Genomic DNA, 18,482 nt, shown 5'->3' on the forward strand with positions numbered 1-18,482 from the left:
AGTAGTCCCCTGTTAAAAGTGCTTCTGGGCAGGGCGCGGTAGCTCGCGCCTGTAATCCCAGCACTTTGGAAGGCTGAGGTGGGCGGATCATGAGGTCAGGAGATCGAGACCATCCTGCCTAACACGGTGAAACCCCGTCTCTACTAAAAATACAAAAAATCAGCTGGGCGTGGTGGCGGGTGCCTGTAGTCCCAGCTACTCGGGAGGCTGAGGCAGGAGAATGGCGTGAACCCGGGAGGTGGAGCTTGCAGTGAGCTGAGCTCGTGCCACTGCACTCCAGCCTGGGCGACAGAGCGAGACTCCATCTCAAAAAAAAAAAAAAAAGAGAAGGGCTTCTGAGACAGTGAAACATAGAGGTGAGGCATAGTACAACAGTTAAGAGTGTAAGCTTAACCATAATTATAAAATAAAAAGACTGTGAGCTTGAGTTTCCTGTAAAAATGGCAGCCTGAACATACGTTTACTTTTGCATACTGCTCAAGTCCCTCTAAAGCAACGGTAGAAAGACTGCTCAAAAGCAACAATCAAGGAATTATTTTAAAGACATAAACTTACAAGAACAGAAAGGATGAGAGAGGACACATCAGCAACAAAACTTGGGGAGCCAGAATGTCAATGGAGATTCCGTAACTGACTGCAGCATCTTAACCCCACTTCCCTTTTCTGCCTTTTTTCCTCCTCTGTGGGGAACTGGAATTGGGCAGGTACTGAGATCCCACATGGACCCACATGGACCCAGATGGCTGCAGGGGCTAGAGGCAGGGGCCATCAGGGTCAGCCCTGCCCCACGCTTTGGCCATCTGGACACTACAGCAGAGACAACATGTCACAGCTTCAGGTTGGGGAGGAGAGGAGGTAGTTAATAGACAAAGTTAACCTAATTGGAATCAGGTTTGGTCAGAAAAAGGCAATAAATTCTGCATGTGTTTGTGTTTGTGTTTGTAATGTGTCTGTATATGGAGAGTGTTCCCTAGCATGCATCTTCCGGAGACTTCTCCAGGGGGTCCTAGGACTACTCTGCAAGGGAATGGGAGGGCCTGATGGCATTTGTGGTATGCAGCCTGACCCACTCTCCTGCCCCCATGGTGACGAAGATGGGCTTACTCGAGCATTTTTATAGGTCATGCTTTAGAACCAAGTGAGAGCCTGAGGAGGAGCTGGAATCAGAAGGCGATTCTGACTGTTTAAAACTGTCAACTTTGGAGGCTGCAAGGGTCTCTAAAGTATGCACTGGATCAGGTTCACACCTGTGCTTCCGGAGGAAGGCTGATGCTCAGTGATAGATTTTTAAACTGTCTTCAACTCAGAATTGCTGGATACATGAGATCACCCAAGAAGTAAAGATGCAGAAGGTGGGTGACGGAGACCTGAAAATTGTGGTCAGTCTTCCAGTACCGGGAGAGCTTTGTGCAGATGCACATATACCAGCATCCTCAATCGGCCACGGCCACCAACAGCAGCTCCCTGGGTAAAATGACTCGCCAAGAGGGTGGCACGTGCTCTGGGACTGGTCAGGACATGGTCAGAATATCACGTTAGCTCACAGGTCACCGTGAATGGCCATAGTGCAGGAAAGGTGTCCACACAGCTTTCTATAGAGTTCAGGGTTGGAGAAACATAAATATCGCACAGGACATATATACAGTAAAAACGTACCCGTATATGTAAAAACTTACTTGTATATCTCAAGTTCAGTTTAACTGGGTGCCTGAATTTTTATGTGCCAAATCTGACAACCCTACTAGGGTTGTACCACTCCCACACCATTTCTCTCATCCAAAGACAGGGCCCCAGGAAGCTCAGTCGAAATGTGGCCAATCTGGACTCTGACAGTGAAAGACGGTTGGCAGGGAGGTGACTCTGAGGAAATCCAATGGCAACTGACATGTGCTCTGAAGGTGGAAACCACCGGCATGAGGTTTTCATAAGCACTAGCACCAGAAGAGAGTAACTGTTCTAAGCTCCATCTCCGTGTGCTTTACATTATAGCACTTCCACTGCCATTATCTTGTTAGATGCACACAATCACCCTGCAAGGTAGGTGTTACGCGCCACTTTCCAGATACGGGAGCCAAGACGCAGAAATGAAACGACCTGTCCAAAGTCACTCCACTTGAATGTCTAAGCCACCCTTTCCGTGTAGCTTTCCTGACTGTTAACGGACCACTCTACATTCTCATGATGCCCGTGGGCCAAAACCATCACTCCTTCCTCCCCACGTCACTTAAGTGACTGAATGGGAAGGGTCCCTTAGGAAAGTTGATGTTATTTTTATGGAAGACTCAGAGGGTCAGACAAGTAGGAGGCAGGGATAATGATTCAGATGTGTGAATTATACCAGGGCTGAATCAAGAGGTTATAGACAAGTTATGATTTAGAGAGGAAAGGGGATGGACTAAGGGTAGGCAAGGGTGCTTGGAGGCCAGGAAAAAAAAAACCACTGAATTTTATACACAAAGTGATAGACAAGGTGCTAAACACACTTTTCATAACTTACATCATTTAATCGGTACAACCACCTTGTGAGACAGATTATCAGCATTGTACAAATAGGAAACCTGAGTCTTAAGAAATTGGAGCAACTTTTCACAAATCACAGGACTAGAAGTGAAAGGATCCAAGTGCTTCTGGCTCTAAATTCTGGATCACTTAGACTCACTGTACTCCAAGGAAAAGTGGGGGAAGATTTTGGGGTGTACTCAGGTGAAATCATGGAAAGGGCAAGAGGAATTTTTAAAGAGGTTCCTGGTGGAGGGAAGAGAGGAACAGCTCAGGAGGTGGTGCAGGTCAAGCTCGACAGGAAATCTGCTTGGGTAAAGAATTTGGCCTTTTTTTTTTTTTGAGATGGGGTCTCACTCTGTCATCCAGGCTGGAATGCAGTGGCGGCATCATGCTTCACTACAGCCTCAAACTCCTGGGCTCAATCAATCCTCCCACCTCAGCCTCCTGGGTAGCTGGGACCACTAGCACACACCATTGTGCCCAGCTAACTTTTTTTTTTTTTTTTTTTTTAAGGGACAGGGTCTCGCTATGTTGCACAGGCTGGTCACAAACTCCTGGGCTCAAGTGATCCTCCTGCATAGGCCTCCCCAAAGTGCTAGGATTACAGGCATAAGCCAGCACCCAGTCAACTTAATTTTAAATCAAGTCTTCAGAGGGCTTAATCCGGGAGATAGATGATCTGATTTACGCTTTATAAACATTCTGGTATTCTGTGGAGAATGGACTATAGAGGGGCAAGTGTGGAAGAGGAGATAGGAGGCTTTTAATTAGGCTGAACCACACACGAAATTGCCATTTGGTAGCTCAACAATTATAAAAGAGCAGCAATGCTACGTAGTTCAACCTAACAGAAGTTCAGGAGAGAGATGGTGGCTTGGACTGTAATAATGTCAGTGGCTGTGGTGAGCCATCAACTAAGACATGTTTTGTAGGTAGAACTGACAGAAGTTATTGATGGACTGGATCTGGGGAGTGAGGGAAAGGGAGAGGATGACTCCTAGGTGTTTTCTTAAGCGACTGGGTCTATAGTAGTGACATTTTCTGAGATGGAAAAGCCTGTAAAGAAATATTAATACAAACACAGCTATCAGTGGGCTGCTGAGTACATGCCTCTGGGCTGAAGCTACAAACTTAGAAGTCATTCAAAGCTATTTCACTAGGTAAGACCATCCCAAGAGAAGAAAAGAGATGGTAAAACTGAGCCCTGGAATCTCTGTCTTTATTTAGAGATGGACAGAGAAAGAAGAGGAAAACCCACAAAGGAGACCAAGAAAAGAGACCACTGTCTGCAGAGGAAGGAGACAAATCACAAATGTCACGATGTTTCCAGGGTTCCAAAGCTTCCAGGGGGAAGGTGAATGGTTGCATCCATCCATCTGGTCCATCTGACAGCTGGCCCTGTTCTTTTTTGTTCACAAGGTCTTTAGTAATTTACTAAGTAACCAGGAAAACCAGGAGCTTTGGGTACCAGGCAGCAACTCCATCATCAGACTCTATGAAGATGAAGTTTCAGGTGGTCCCCAACAGCTAATCTGATTTCTCCATTGTGGGTGTGGACAGCAGAAATGTAACCATCACTCTTAAAAATTGTATAGTACTGATCAGATTTATCATCCATAATTTGTCATTAGTATCATCTGATTTATCATTTATTTAAAATGATATCTAGTCTATAGGGTAACATTTACAAAGAAAATTCTTGAAAATTATTCTAATCCCACTATACAGAGATAATCACCACTACAATATGATAAAATTCATTATAGTCTAGCTTTTTAGCTATATTTTATTATAAAATATTCTTCTCTTTTGTTAAGAAGAATGCAAGCAGCTGTGGTAGAGAGGTAGATGAAGACAATACAGTGACTACTGCATTTAGATATTGTTAGTGACCTTGACAGTTTGGGGAGAATGGTTGAGAGGGAAATGCTATTGTTGTAGGTAAAGGAAGAAAGAGGTGTGGAAGCGATGGCAAACATTAAAAACTGTTCTTTCAAAAATGTTGCTGTGAAAAAGTTCATAGAGGTAGGACTGGAAAGGAATGTGACGTTAAAGAATTTTTTTCTCTCTGCATATTCCTTTATTTTTTAATATAAGGAATACTAGATAATATGGATAACTCAGAGGAATAGAATAGTTTTTGATGTCTGCATGAGCATTATGGACTGAATATTTATATCTCCTCAAAAGTCATGTGTTGAAGACCTAACCCCCAATTGTGACAGTATTAGGCGGTGGGGTCTTCAGGTGGCGATTAGTTCATGATGGTGGGACCCTCATAAAGGGAATTAATGCCCTTATAAAAAGAGACCCCAGGAAGTTCTGTCTCTTTTTTTGGGGGGGGCGGGGGCCCGGGAACCAAGTCTCGCTCTGTTGCCAGGCTGAAATGCAGTGGCGTGATTTTGGCTCACCGCAACCTCTGACTCCCCAGTTCAAGAGATTTTTCTGCCTCAGCCACCCGAGTAGCTGGGACTACAGGCACACACCACCATGCCTAGCTAATTTTTTGTAGTTTTAGTAGACATAGGGTTTCACCATGTAGGCCAGCATGGTCTCGATCTCCTGACCTCGTGATCCGCCTGCCTCGGCCTCCCAAAGTGCTGGGATTACAAGCGTGAGCCACCACATCCGGCCTGCTCCCTCTCCTTTCTACCATGTAAGGTTACAGTGAGATGGTGCCATCTATGAACCAGGACGTGGTCCCTCAATAGACATCACATCTGCTGTTGTCTTGATCTTGGACTTCCTAGCTTCCAGAACTGTGAGCAGTAAGTTTCTGTTGTTTATTATCCACCTAGTGTGAGGTATTTTATTGTAGCAGCCCAAACAGACTAGGACAGTGACAAGCCTGTTCCCTCAGTACTCATCCCCTGGACAACAGGCATCAGGACATCTTATATTAGCCAGAGTAGGTTAGGTCACACTGCAGGAGCCAGCCCCACAGAATCTCAGGAACTGAACACAATAAAGGTTTACTCTTGCTTGTGCGAAGTCCAATGCAGGAGCCACACTCCTGAGTAGTTCTATTTCAAACAATCACAGGGAGCTGGGTAGGACCCTCAGGAACGTGGACCTTCGGGGGCTGCAGGAGCAAAGGGAGAATCAAGTCTCTCTCATAGTCTCCAAGAGACTTTCAAGGGCAGATAGAAAGGATCAAAGGTTGCCAAAAGTTCTGAGAGCTGTTCCCAGTGGAATAATGAGGTAAATGCAGATATCAGAGTTTAAGGCGAAGGGAGCGTGTGTGTGCATGTGCAGTACCCTGAAGGATGAGCAAGATCGGGAGGGAGATGGAAAGGGGAGGGGCCCACCACTCCCATCTGCAGAGCCTATGCAAGAGTACACATACAGGTCCACGTGCCATGTATCCAAGTATTTAAAATCTGAAATATGTTTTATCCTCCTGCCATGGTGAATATTCCTTCATCAGGACCCGAGAAAGCAGGTTTGAGTTTTGAAATCTTTGACTCCTCAGTGCTCTGCTCTGGAGCATGGTGGCTCAGGTATAGCTAGCATCGGGCCAACCCCTGCCCCTGTCTCTTCCCACTTTGGCTCTGTCCCACAAACAGCTGCCTCTTGGTCTTAGCAGCGCAGTTCACTTTCCGGAGGCTGGACCAGGGAAAAGACCTGAGCAGCCCTAAAAGTGGATTTGAGATGACAGGGCAGGGGATTCTGTCTGGGGCTCCAGGTACATGATCTAACAGGAGGGCTGGGGGCTTTGAATGCCCTTGCCCTTTGTCTCCTCACCAGTGGGGATGTACGTAGCCCGAGGAAGGCCAGAGCAGGGCCTCTTTCTCAGGATGAAGGGGCAGTCCTGATCCCAGGCAAGGGATGCAAGAACAAGACCATGGAGGCAGGAACATGGCAAGACAAAAAAAGAGGGGGCAGCTCTGGGGAGACAGAAGGCTGGAAGCACAGGTAAAGGCCACAAAATGTGCAAGGAAGGGCTGGGCGCACTGGCTCATGCCGGTAATCCAAGCACTTTGGGAGGCCGAGGCGGGCAGATCACTCGAGGTCAGGAGATTGAGACCAGCCTGGCCAACATGGCAAAACTCCATCTCTACCAAAAACAGAAAAAAATTAGCTGGGCGTGGTGCCACATGCCTGTGGTCCCAGCTACTAGGGAAGCTGAGGCTGGAAAATCGTTTGAGCTGGGTGGCAGAGGTTGCAGTGAGCCAAGATCACGCCAACTGCACTCCAGCCAGAGAGACAGAGCGAGACCCTGTCTCAAAAAAAAAAAAAAAAAAGTGCAAGGAAAAATACACAATTTGCTTAACCTATGTGGTTAAGCTCTTCAATCCTTAGTCCTCTTGGCTTGGAGAGCTGCCCAGACGTGCAAGGATGCAGAGGTTCTCATTTTCTCATGTTTGTGTTGAAGCTTCCCAATTGTGCCTGCAGCCTGCTACCTCAGCATTACTCATAAAAGTATTGTTTTAGTTTCTAGTGAAGTGAAAAAGGGGAACTACGGTTTTCCTTCCCATACCAGTTGAGAAATTATTTAAAGACAGAGATCCTTAAATGCTTGTTTTAAGGAAGCACGCTTGTAAAGGAGGTTGACAAATGACACACTTCACCCTCCTTTGGGGATTAGCTCAGGAAGGCTTCCTGCAGGTGGCGTTTGACAGTGGCTAAGCCAGCCATGCAGGCTCAGACCTGGGAGCAGAAACTCAGTGTCAAACCCCTTCCCAACATGTCTACCATGCTCCTTCCAGCAGTTTGAATTCTGAAGTCTCAGACAAATGACCACACTCTGGGTGGTTTAAAACAACAGAGCCAAGTGCAGTGGCTCAGGCCTGTAATCCCAGCACTTTCAGAAGCCGGGGCAGGCAGATCACCTGAGGTCAGGAGTTTGAGACCAGCCTGGCCAACATGGTGAAACCCGTCTCTACTAAAAATACAAAAATTATTCAGGTGTGGTGGCGTGCGCCTGCAATTCCAGCTACCCAGGAGGCTGAGACAGGAGAATCACTTGAACCCAGGTGGCGAAGGTTGCAGTGAGCCGAGATCGTACCACTGCACTCCAGACTGGGTGACAGAGCAAGACTCCACCTCAAAAAAAAAAAAAAAAAAACCAGGAATTTATTCTCTCATAATTCTCAGTGCCAGAAGTTTGAAATCAAGGGGTCAGCCACGTTGGTTTTTTTTTTTTTTTTTTTTTTTTTTTTTTTTTTTTTTTTTTTTTTTTAAGGCTCTGAGGAAGAATCTGCCCCCTGCCTATCTCCGGCTTCTGGTGGCCACCAGCAATCCTTGGTGCTCCTTGGCTTGTAGATGCATCACCCCAACCTCTGCTTTTGTTCTTCCCTCCATCTTCTCTCTTCTCTCAATTTCCCTTTTCTTATAAGGACACCAGTCACTAGATCCAAACTCATCCTAATGCACTATGTCCTCATCCTAACTTAACCACATCTGCAAAGACCCTCGTCCCAACAGGACACAGCACAGACATCTGGAGTTAGGCCTTTAACGTATTCTTTCACAGGACACAATTCAACCCACAGCAGTAGCTATTGTTCTAATCCTTGTATTACAGAGTATAAACTGAGACCCAGGGAGTAACTGACCCTGAGATACAGAAAAGAAGGGGTATGACTCAGTTTGTAATCTGTCTAGACCTCATTATTACCATTTGCCCTTGCTTATACCAGGCCTTTTAGTGGGTGCTTCATTTTCATTTCTAATCCTCATCTCAACTGCAGAGAGTCATATCCCTCATTTTACAAACAGAGGCTTAGATAGTTTAAATGGCTTCTCCGGTGTCTGAGTCTATTTGTGTTGCCGTAAAGGAATACCTGAGGCTGGGTGATTTATAAAGAAAAGAGGTTAATTTGGCTCATGGTTCTGCAGGCTGTACAAGCATGGCACCCATATCTGCTTCTGGTGAGGATTTGTGGCTGAGGGGAAGAGGAGCCTGCGTGTGCAGAGACTGTAAGGAAAGAGAGGAGGCAAAGAGAGGGCAGGGAGGTGCCAGGCTCTTTATAACAACCAACTCTCACGGGAACTAAGAGTGAGAACTCACTCATTACCACAAAGACACCACCAAGCTATTCATGAGGGATCTGCCCGCACACGACCCAAACACCTCTTATTAGACCCACCTTCAACACTGGGGACCAAATTTCAGCGTGAGGTTTGCAGGAGTCAAACAAACCAAACTAGAGCACCCAGAGTCACCATAGGTAGGTAGAAAGTGGCATATTTGGGATCTAATCTGAAGCTGTGGCCAAGAATTCTCACCCAGGTCAACACACCAGACGTCTTTGGGATGGCTCGCCCCTCCGCATCCTATAGCCTCTGCCTCGAGATGGTGTAACTTCCTCTCTGCAGCTGAGAATCATGACTGTAAATGACACACTGCTGGAATTGCCCATGTGAAGAGTGTAGAGGCAGGAAATGAATCGCTGACCTTCACAGCACTGCAGCTGATGCCTCACAGCGGGGAATGGTCTGACCAGGCATTTGTCTTCTTTCCGGCAGCCAAGGAAGAATGGAACAGAAAACCCTCACGATCAGGAAGACCCATTAAACAGCTATCTAGGCCATGACTCATCACTTCCCTACGGGGTGCTCCATGTGGGCTGAAGATCACTTCCATAACAGGTGTCGCCCTGGGAAGAAGCCTCTGGTACCACATTGGAGACGAACAAAGTCTCAGACAAATCCCACATTGCAGTGATTTAAATGACCTCATTCTTCCTCAAAATAAAAAATCAAAAGCATCACTTCCTAGCGACTGCTGTGCACTCTTCCTTAATACCAAAGATACGTAACACACACAGGCTCATCGTGCCTTACAAACACACAAACCCCGAGCACAGAGCCCTTCAAGCAAGGCTCGGGCCACAGCGACTGTCTTACATCAACACTGAGGTGAGAAAAGCTCCGCCCAATGCCAGTTCCGCAGGTTCGAGCAACACGTACCAGTTAAGGTTGTTTTTACTCCTTTGTCTCGAAAAGACGCCACAAAAGAAGCAGGGGCTAAGCATGGGCTTTGGAGGCAGGTGGACTTGAATGCCAACCCCAGCTCCATCATGCACTTCCTGTGGGAACGTAGGCAAGTTATTTCTCTTCTCTAGGCCTCAGTTTCCATGCCTGTAAATGGAGATACAGACATTTACCTCAGAAAGGAATGTGAACATACCACTCCTCTTACCCTTGATTCCTAACAGGGAATATGAGCAATGGGCAAGAATGAAACATTGTTTGAAATCTGGTTTTATTTATTCTATGTGCCTACCTTCTTCTTTTTTTTTTTTTTTTTGAGACGGAGTCTTTGCTCTGTCGCCCAGGCTGGAGTGCAGTGGCGCGATCTCGGCTCTCTGCAAGCTCCGCCTCCCAGGTTCCCGCCATTCTCCCGCCTCAGCCTCCCGGGTAGCTGGGACTACAGGCGCCCGCCACCACGCCCGACTAATTTTTTTTGTATTTTTAGTAGAGACGGGATTTCACCATGTTAGCCAGGATGGTCTTGATCTCCTGACCTTGTGATCCGCCCGTCTGGGCCTCCCAAAGTGCTGGGATTACAGGCTTGAGCCACCGTGCCCGGCCGTGCCTACCTTCTATAATAGTTAAAAAAAAGATCTGGCTTAAATGATGAATGTGAGCACAGTTCTGGCAGAGGCATCACGGATGAGAAAACACTGACAGAATGAGAAGACTGAATGAAAAGAGACTGACAGAAGTCATTCATTTCTTTCATGTGCTCAATACTATCCCATTGAATAACACACACACATACACACGGCTGGATGGAGTTAGGGGACAATCTGTGATGCTTTATTGCCTGCCTGTGCTGTCTGAGAAAATCAAGGTAGGTTTAGTCAGGGCATGCGAATCCCAGGGAATATAACATCCAAGCCCTAGGCTGAAAACCGTTCAGTCTAAAGATATACCATGAAGGGACCCAGCCTCAAGGCCCCTTTTTCAAGTAGGAGAAAGTATATAGAAAGTAGAAAGAAGAAAAAAGAATAGGCTCACATGTTTCAGGAAAACATATAAGAACTACTAGGAAAAAGAAATTCATAAAGGTTTTGTGATTCATTTAACCTTATTAGTCAATGTCTATGATTTTAATGTTATTACTAGAATTACACTGTTCATTATTTCCCCCAATTTGTTTAAATCTGCAAATACCGTATGTTCAGTTTTACATCTATAAAGCAAGATCCTCAAGGGCAGGGATGGAGTTCTACTCCTGCGTCCCTTGACATTACAGCATGTGGAACAGAGACGACAAATACAGGTTTGATTTGTGCCACCTGAAAGAATGCCATCTAGAGGCAGCTGCTTCAAACTGCACTTCAACTGGATCTACACGCCCTGCTAAGCAACTCAAACTCATCATGAAATAAAGCTGCAGAAGAAATGTGTACTCTCTATTCAAACTCTGGAGTAAATAAAATGTGTATGATTGACACAATCACAAAATGGCATTTAAGTGGAAGTCTGTTTCTTGAAGAAATAAAAGCCAGGACAAACAGATTTGGGGTCATATTCTTGTTCACTGAAAGAACCAAGCAGTTTCATCAAACAAGCATTAGAGGGAGAGAAATTGAGTAATTCATCTTGTCAGTTACAATTCACATATGTACACACACACACACACACACACACACTGGCTCAACATCAGTTAAACATCACTATTGAAATACAAAAGTATAAAAAAACCTCTTTAAAAAACCAATAGCAGCCAAAACAGAACATTTGTAAACAAAACCACTATCAACCCTGTGCTTAATCACAGACTCTGCAATCTTTTGAAACATTAAGTATATGCAATAAAGAAAATATAGACCATCTTTTTCCTTAATATACAATACCAGATATCTAAAACAATGTCACCAATAATGGACACAAATCGATGTTATCATAAGGCAGGTTGAACAGTCTTTTTCACAATACTCAGGGGCATCATGTTGCTGCAGAGGCCACACTTTCCAGAAGTTTTCTCCTAGCTGTGATCCTCGCACACCGGGGGCACTCGGAGGACTGGAAGCACTGTTTGTGAAAGCAAGCCCTGCACGCTGCAAGCAAGGAAGACAGCTGTTAGCAAACAGGCTATCTTGTTTTCTCACATTTCTGCAGACATTCATCTCCATCCTAGGGAGGGAGGGGGTCTGAATCCAGAACCCAGAGTCTCTAAAAAGAAACCAGCCAGGCTGAAACTCACATTTCAGCAGGTCACGTTTCAGCAGACCTGTTGGACTCTTCCAACCGGTCATGAACAGGAGGCTCAGAGAGCCTGACATAATGGACGCCGCAGCGCCCTCTGGATCTGCCCAAGCACCGAGGCAGGCGTTTCCCCAATTGCCAAGACAGCTGATGGCTGATAACTGTTGGCAAGCCACATTGTTTCTCTAGAAATGGCCCTACATCGAGAAAGCTGCTTTGTCTAAGCTCATGCCCCGTGCCTGGCACCAGCCTGCATTCAGTGACTGATCACTATGTAGTGAGAAGGCTGGCCCCAATTTGTCCCCAGTTTGGAACAATGCTGAAAGGCCACCAAACTCCAGAGCTGCCCGTGAGATGAGCTGAGGGCTCCACTGCAACCTCACCACTGTTCAACTTCTCCCTCTCCCAGTCTTGCTGCCTGCACGCCGCCACAGGTATTAAGTTGAGGAACATGAAACTTTTTCTGGCAAATCTCTGCCCCAGAGTCTCCTTGCTGGGGAGCCAGTCCTGCAACACTGCCTAAAGGGTTGGGGAGACAACACTGGAGTGGCCTGAGAGGAGGATGTGCCCCTATCAAGGGTGAAGGTAGAGTGCATTACCAGGATCTCTCCCATGAAACAGAGTTTACAGAACACGGGATTCTCTCGGGCACTAATACCGTAGAAGGGTCGGCAACCTTTTCTGTAAAGAGCCAGATAGCAAATGTTTTAGACCTTGTGGGTCACGTGGTCTCTACAATAGCTACTCAGCTCTGCCTCTGTGGTGCAAAAGCAGTCAGAGACGTCACCACTGGGCATGACTGATCTAATTACAAGACAGAGAGGTGGGCATAGGCAACAAAGGGAACATTTCCTCTATCCAAACCTTTATCCTTTATCCCTGCCCCACCCAAATACTCCTCCTTCTGTGCCCAAAACTTCATTATCTCCAATCCAACACACAAGCACACACCAGCATGACTGTACTTTAAATAACTGTGCTTGAATTATTAAGCTATTATTCAGCTTAAGTTAATTTTGTGCTTAAGTTACTAAACTTAGTTTAGTTAATTAGTTAAGCTATTATTAAGCTTATGCTATTAAATTATTAAGATACCTGAACATCTGCTACATGTTGCTGTCTGAAATGGGAAGATGACAGTCGTATTCTGGCAAAATTCACAAATAAAGCCCTTTCCTTGACACAGCTGTAAAAGAAGACATCAAAAAGTTACAACCTTCTCTTGATGGAGAAGCTGAGTTTTCACTATTACAGAACTTTATAAACATTAGTGTTTGAATGTCTATGATGCCAGCCTCTAGAAAGAAAAGGATGTTGTGTTTTGCAGCAACGAATGGATCAGAATCAAAAAAAAAAAGAAAAAAATACACGTTCATCCAATTCCACATCAAAGCAGTTTTAAAGTACCAGGGTAAGGGCCTAATTGTAAACATGCACTCTGCGATGATCTAATTTCATTTCTCATTGCTGCCCTACAGTTCTTCAATCCTTGGAGACACAGAGCTTCCCATTCCATTGAATCCTGGTTCCACATGACTGTATTTGGTGCTTCAGGGCAAAGTGGGCCCTGAGCAGAACTGGGCACCCAGATGAAGTCCCTTGGTCCAGGCTTGCATCCCGGCTCTGCCACTTACCAGCAGGGCGATCTCAGCTGCTACTTCACGGCTCTGACCTCAGTTTTCTCATCTCTAACTAGGTCACTGGCACTTCCCTCAGGGTTTGTGAGAGTGAAATGAAGGGTGGAACACCCAGCACATGCCCTGTGCGTCGGGAACGCATCTGCTCCGGGTGCACCCTCACCTCGCAGCCGGCCACGTGTGCAAGGGAAGCTTTCAGAATGGCCTTGAGTAAGGGTGCCAGCAGCCCTTTCTTGATCCTGACCAGGTCCTCAAGGGAGAACAGGTGGAGCTCATCAGTCAAGTGTCCCGGCACCTGCTCAAACTCCTTTAATGCACTGCCAGAGAGGAAACAAAGAGGAATTCAGAAACCCACCCACACAGAGGCCGGGGAAGAATGGGGCCAGTTGTTTTCTCTTGGCACTCACGCTTAATTTTTTTTAACTCAATTGAAAAAACAAATAGCTCCAAGAACAACAGTGAGCCATGCTCGCCAGCATTCTACATTTTGCAAGTTTCCTTGGAAGCCAGGAAGTTAAAATTCCATGAAAGCTGATTTCAAGAAGCTGACTAAGCAGAGACACACATCTCTTACAGCCTGCCCAGGCACACATGGAGCAAAAGAAAACTGAGCATTAGTTTGTTAAGTCTTAAAGAAGGTGTACCTAGTACCCTTTGATTACCAAGTAATCAAAATTCCCACCTTATTTCTTCCAGCTACATTTCAAGTCTATCAGCCTTATGGTCTATCGGCTCAGCTGGGAGAATTCTCACTCACCCGGCAAGCCTGACTTCCAATGCACGAGTCAGGCACTGAGCTTAAGGCTCACGCAGCCAACGGCCAGTGGTCATGGTCCCTAGGGCATTCAAAACTTAATCTTCTCCAAAGCCAGCAGGTGTCGACCTGAATTCTCTAAATGGCTAGTAGAAGCACTATTCCCTGCACTTCCAAAACAGTCACGGCCTACACTGGACTTGGCATGCTACAATGCCAAATTCTCTTCAAGTCTCCACCCAGCCTGCGGTGCCCACTCCTGCGGCATCCTCTGCCTGGAGAATCCCCAATCCCTCTTCTTTGCTCCACCTTACTCTTAAGCTCAGCCTTTTTCTCCTGGAATCCTTGCTTGCTCTCTACCCCACCTCACTCCTGAGCTAAATGCTGCCTCTGTTTGTATCCTCACGGTGCGCTGACACATGTTTAGCACTCAGTCCAGCAATGATTGGTTTGTGCTGACCATCCCCCTGGACTTAACACAGATCTACCAATTTTTTTAATCTGAAGTCCAGAATGGATATTCAATAATTTTTGCACAAGGTAGGAAGTATAGGTATTGTTACATGTTGTGGATGAAAGAACTGAGGCCCTGAGACCAATGCCATGCCAAGGCCATGAAGCAAAGGCTCAAAACTAAATGACTATAGAACACATGCTCCTGGCCGGGCGCGGTGGCTCAAGCCTGTAATTCCAGCAGTTTGGGAGGCTGAGACAGGCGGATCACAAGGTCAGGAGATCGAGACCATCCTGGCTAACACAGTGAAACCCCATCTCTATTAAAAAATACAAAAAAAAAACCTAGCCGGGCGAGGTGGCGGGCGCCTGTAGTCCCAGCTACTCGGGAGGCTGAGGCAGGAGAATGGCGTGAACCCGGGAGGCGGAGCTTGCAGTGAGCTGAGATCCGGCCACTGCACTCCAGTCTGCTGGGCAACAAAGCGAGATTCTGTCTCAAAAAAAAAAAAAAAAAAAAAAAAAAAGAATACATGCTCCTTCTCCCCAAATTTAATTAAAAAGCAATACATTATCATTAAAGATTAGAGACTGAAAAAACACTTTTAAGCTAAACCATTTATTTAAAAACTCTATGATTTCACCAACTACAATAAATAATCTTAACTCCCTTGAGTAACCTATGCTTTTTCCACTTAAAAATCTCTCTCTGAATGAATTCATGCCTAAATCTTTACTGGTTGCATAGTATTCTATTCTATGGACATGGTATTAATGTAGGTACTACCCCATTATGAACGCCAGTAGATTTTTAAAATAATTTCAACTATTATTTTAGATGTGGGGGTATGTGTGCAGGTTTGTTACACAGGCATACTGCATGACACTGAGGTTTGGAGTACCAATGATCCCATCATCCAGGGAGAGAGCATAATACCTCTTAATAGACTTTTAATACCTTTTCTTATTTAAAAACAAAACTAGTAGTTTCAGCACTTTGGGAGGCTGAGGCAGACAGTTCACCTGAGGTCGGGAGTTTAAGACCAGCCTGCCCAACATGGTGAAATCCTGTCTCTACTGAAAATACAAAAATTAGCCAGGTGTGATGGCACATGTCCGTAATCCCACCTACTTGGCAGGCTGAGGCACAAGAATGGCTTGAACCTGGGAGGCAGAGGTTGCAGTGAGCCAAGATTGTGCCAGTGCACGCTAGACTGGGCGACAGAGCGAGACTGTCTAAAAAAAACAAAAACAAACAAACAAAAAAACTATACTTTAAATCTCTGCCTATATCCATCAGTATGTCCGTAGGATAAACTTCTAAAAGTAGAATTTCTGAAGACCATGGTCCCACTTGGTTAGACACGCCTCCCTATAAGGGGTTTTAAAAGGCCTCTGGTATACTCATGGTCATATCCACCCTTATTCACAATAGCCGAGGAGAAGCAACCCTAGTGTCCATGGATGAATAGATGGATTAAAAAAATGTATATACATACAATGAAATATTACTCAACCTTAAGAAGCAGGGAAATTCTGACACGTTACAACATGAATGAACCTTGAGGACGTTATGCTAAGTCAAACAAACCAGTCACAAAAAGACACATACTGTAAGATTCCACTTATATAAGGCATGTGAGTGGGTAAAATCATGGAGACAGAAAGTAGAATAGTGGCTGCCAGGAGTTAGGCTAGGAGGAAGAGGGAATTGGGGAGTTGTTAAAAATGAGTTTTAGTTTTGCAAGATGAAAAATAGTTTGGGGGCTGGATGGTGGTGATGATTGCATAAGGATGTTAATACTTTAAAGCCACCAAAGTATATGCTAAAAATGGTTAAGATGGTAAATTTTATATGTATTTACCACAATTTAATGATGACAATAATAATAATAAAAAGGTCACTGGCTAGAGTTGTTTCATCCTCCAGCTAAACCATTCTTAATGAGTTAAATTCTCCATTATATGGTTAGGCTGTGTCCCCACCCAAATCTCATTTTGAATTATAGCTCCCATAATTCCCATGTGTCATGGAAGGAGCCCGGTGGGAGGTAACTGAATCATGAGGCACGTCCTTCCTGTGTTGTTCTCATGGTAGTGAATAAGTCTCACGATATCTGATTTTTCTTTTTTTTGTTTTGAGACGGAGTCTCGTTCTGTCTCTAGGCTGGAGTTCAGTGGTGCGATCTCGACTCACTGCAACCTCTGCCTCCCAGGTTCAAGCGATTTCTCCCACCTCAGTCTCCCAAGTAGCTGGGACTACAGGGGCATGGCACCACGCCTAGCTAATTTTTGTAATTTTAGTAGAGACGGGGTTTCACCATGTTGGCCAGGATGGTCTTGATCTCTTGACCCCGTGATCCACCCACCTCGGCCTCCCAAAGTGCTGGGATTACAGGTATGAGCCACCATGCCCGACCTATCTGATGGCTTTATAACAGAGATTTCCCCTGCAAATGCTCTCTCTTTGCCTGCCACCATGTAAGACGTGCTTTTGCTCCTCATTCACCTTCCACCATGATTGTGAGGCCTCCCCAGCTATGTGGAACTGTGAGTCAATTAATCCTCCTTCCTTTATAAATTACCCAGTCTCTGGTATGTCTTTATTAGCTACTTGAGAACAGACTAATGCTTTCCACCATTGGCTTAGTAATTCAAAGAGACGGCTGATTTCCCAAGGAAAGCCATGAGGTCATCACTGTGCTAAGAAGCCCTGTGTAATGGGGGAGCCAGATGCAGGAGGCACTAATAGGATTAGCAGATGAATGGAGGGAAAGCAGCCTGTCCCAGCTGAGAATAGTACCTGTCGGCAAACCTACAGGTCTTCAATAGCTTCTTGATATGGAAGAGCTGTTCCTGAATTTCCTAATGGGAGAAACCAAACACAAGGAAAGTTAAATGTAATAAATGACACAGGAAAAGTGCAAGTCAAATTTAAATATTTCTAACCTTGAAATGCTGCATTTGTATAAAACAAACCTTGAAAGCAAACAGCCTATACAGCAAGGCTTCATAACCGAGTCCACTGATCCACAGATTGTGTCCTGGATGGATCCAGGTTTTGTGGAACCTGAAACTTACAGAACTTTGGGGTCTTCTTCAAGAAAAACATAATACTAAGTATAAGATTCAGTGTGGGGTCCTGGAAAGAGCCTGTGCAGGAGAGGGGTTTCAAAGTGTAAGCTTCACTTTTTTTTTTTTTTTTTTTGAGACAGGGTCTTGCTCTGTCACCCAGGCTGGAGTGCAGTAGTGCAATCTCAGCTCACTGCAACCTCTGCCTCCTGGGTTCAAGTGATTCTCCTGCCTCAGCCTCCCTGAGTAGCTGGGATTACAGGCATGTGCTACTATACCCGACTAATTTTTTTTTGTTTTTTTTGTATTTCTAGTAGAGATGGGATTTCACCATGTTGGCCAGGCTGGCCTCGAACTCCTGACCTCAGGCAATCCGCCCACTTTGGCCTCTCAAAGTGCCAGGATTACAGGCATGAGCCACCACACCCAGCCGCTTCACTCGCTTTATGATCCATTTGCCTCTTAGAGCATGTATCTGTGGGTTCCCTAAGCTAGTGTGATGTGCATTTCCTGCCACAGGACACTTCCAATGAGAGGGATGGGGTTGGGCCTGCGGCTCACCTTCATTCTGCCCAGCTCCTTGGCTTTCGCATACAGGCTTTGGCCAATGCTCAGCAAATTGAAAATGGGCTGGTTCCATATGCTGTCCAGCAGCCGTTTGGAGAAATTGCTGACGTAGTACTTCTTGAAGTCCCACATCATCAGGATTCGGGCAGGGATGCAGGACTCTGCATATGAGTGGCAGCAGTCACAGAAATACTTCCCTAGGTATTCGCAGTACCGGAGCCGCTTCACAAACTCTGCCAAGCATACCAGAGGGTGAGTGCTGCACCTGGTGCTGAAAACCTATCCTGGTCTACCCCCGACTTCCAATTCCTATGCAAGATGCAAAGACTCTGATGACG

The 18,482-nt window shown here is 45.6% G+C and overlaps 1 protein-coding gene across 1 annotated transcript in view; it reads right to left on the bottom strand.

The window, feature by feature from the left end:
* Positions 1–10,974: 10,974 nt before the first annotated feature.
* The window catches only part of RUBCNL (rubicon like autophagy enhancer), a 35,477-nt gene continuing 27,969 nt past the window's right edge, over positions 10,975–18,482 (bottom strand). Inside the window, exons 11-15 of the mRNA XM_050766390.1 lie at positions 18,139–18,377; positions 17,309–17,370; positions 13,465–13,618; positions 12,760–12,850; positions 10,975–11,516 (exon numbers count right to left, since the gene is read on the bottom strand). Of these exons, the coding sequence (XP_050622347.1) occupies positions 11,404–11,516; positions 12,760–12,850; positions 13,465–13,618; positions 17,309–17,370; positions 18,139–18,377 (659 nt within the window). The 3' untranslated portion in view covers positions 10,975–11,403. The remainder of the gene's footprint in view (positions 11,517–12,759; positions 12,851–13,464; positions 13,619–17,308; positions 17,371–18,138; positions 18,378–18,482) is intronic.

Source organism: Macaca thibetana, chromosome 17, assembly GCF_024542745.1.
Source record: "Macaca thibetana thibetana isolate TM-01 chromosome 17, ASM2454274v1, whole genome shotgun sequence".
In the NCBI taxonomy this organism is placed as follows: domain Eukaryota; kingdom Metazoa; phylum Chordata; class Mammalia; order Primates; family Cercopithecidae; genus Macaca; species Macaca thibetana.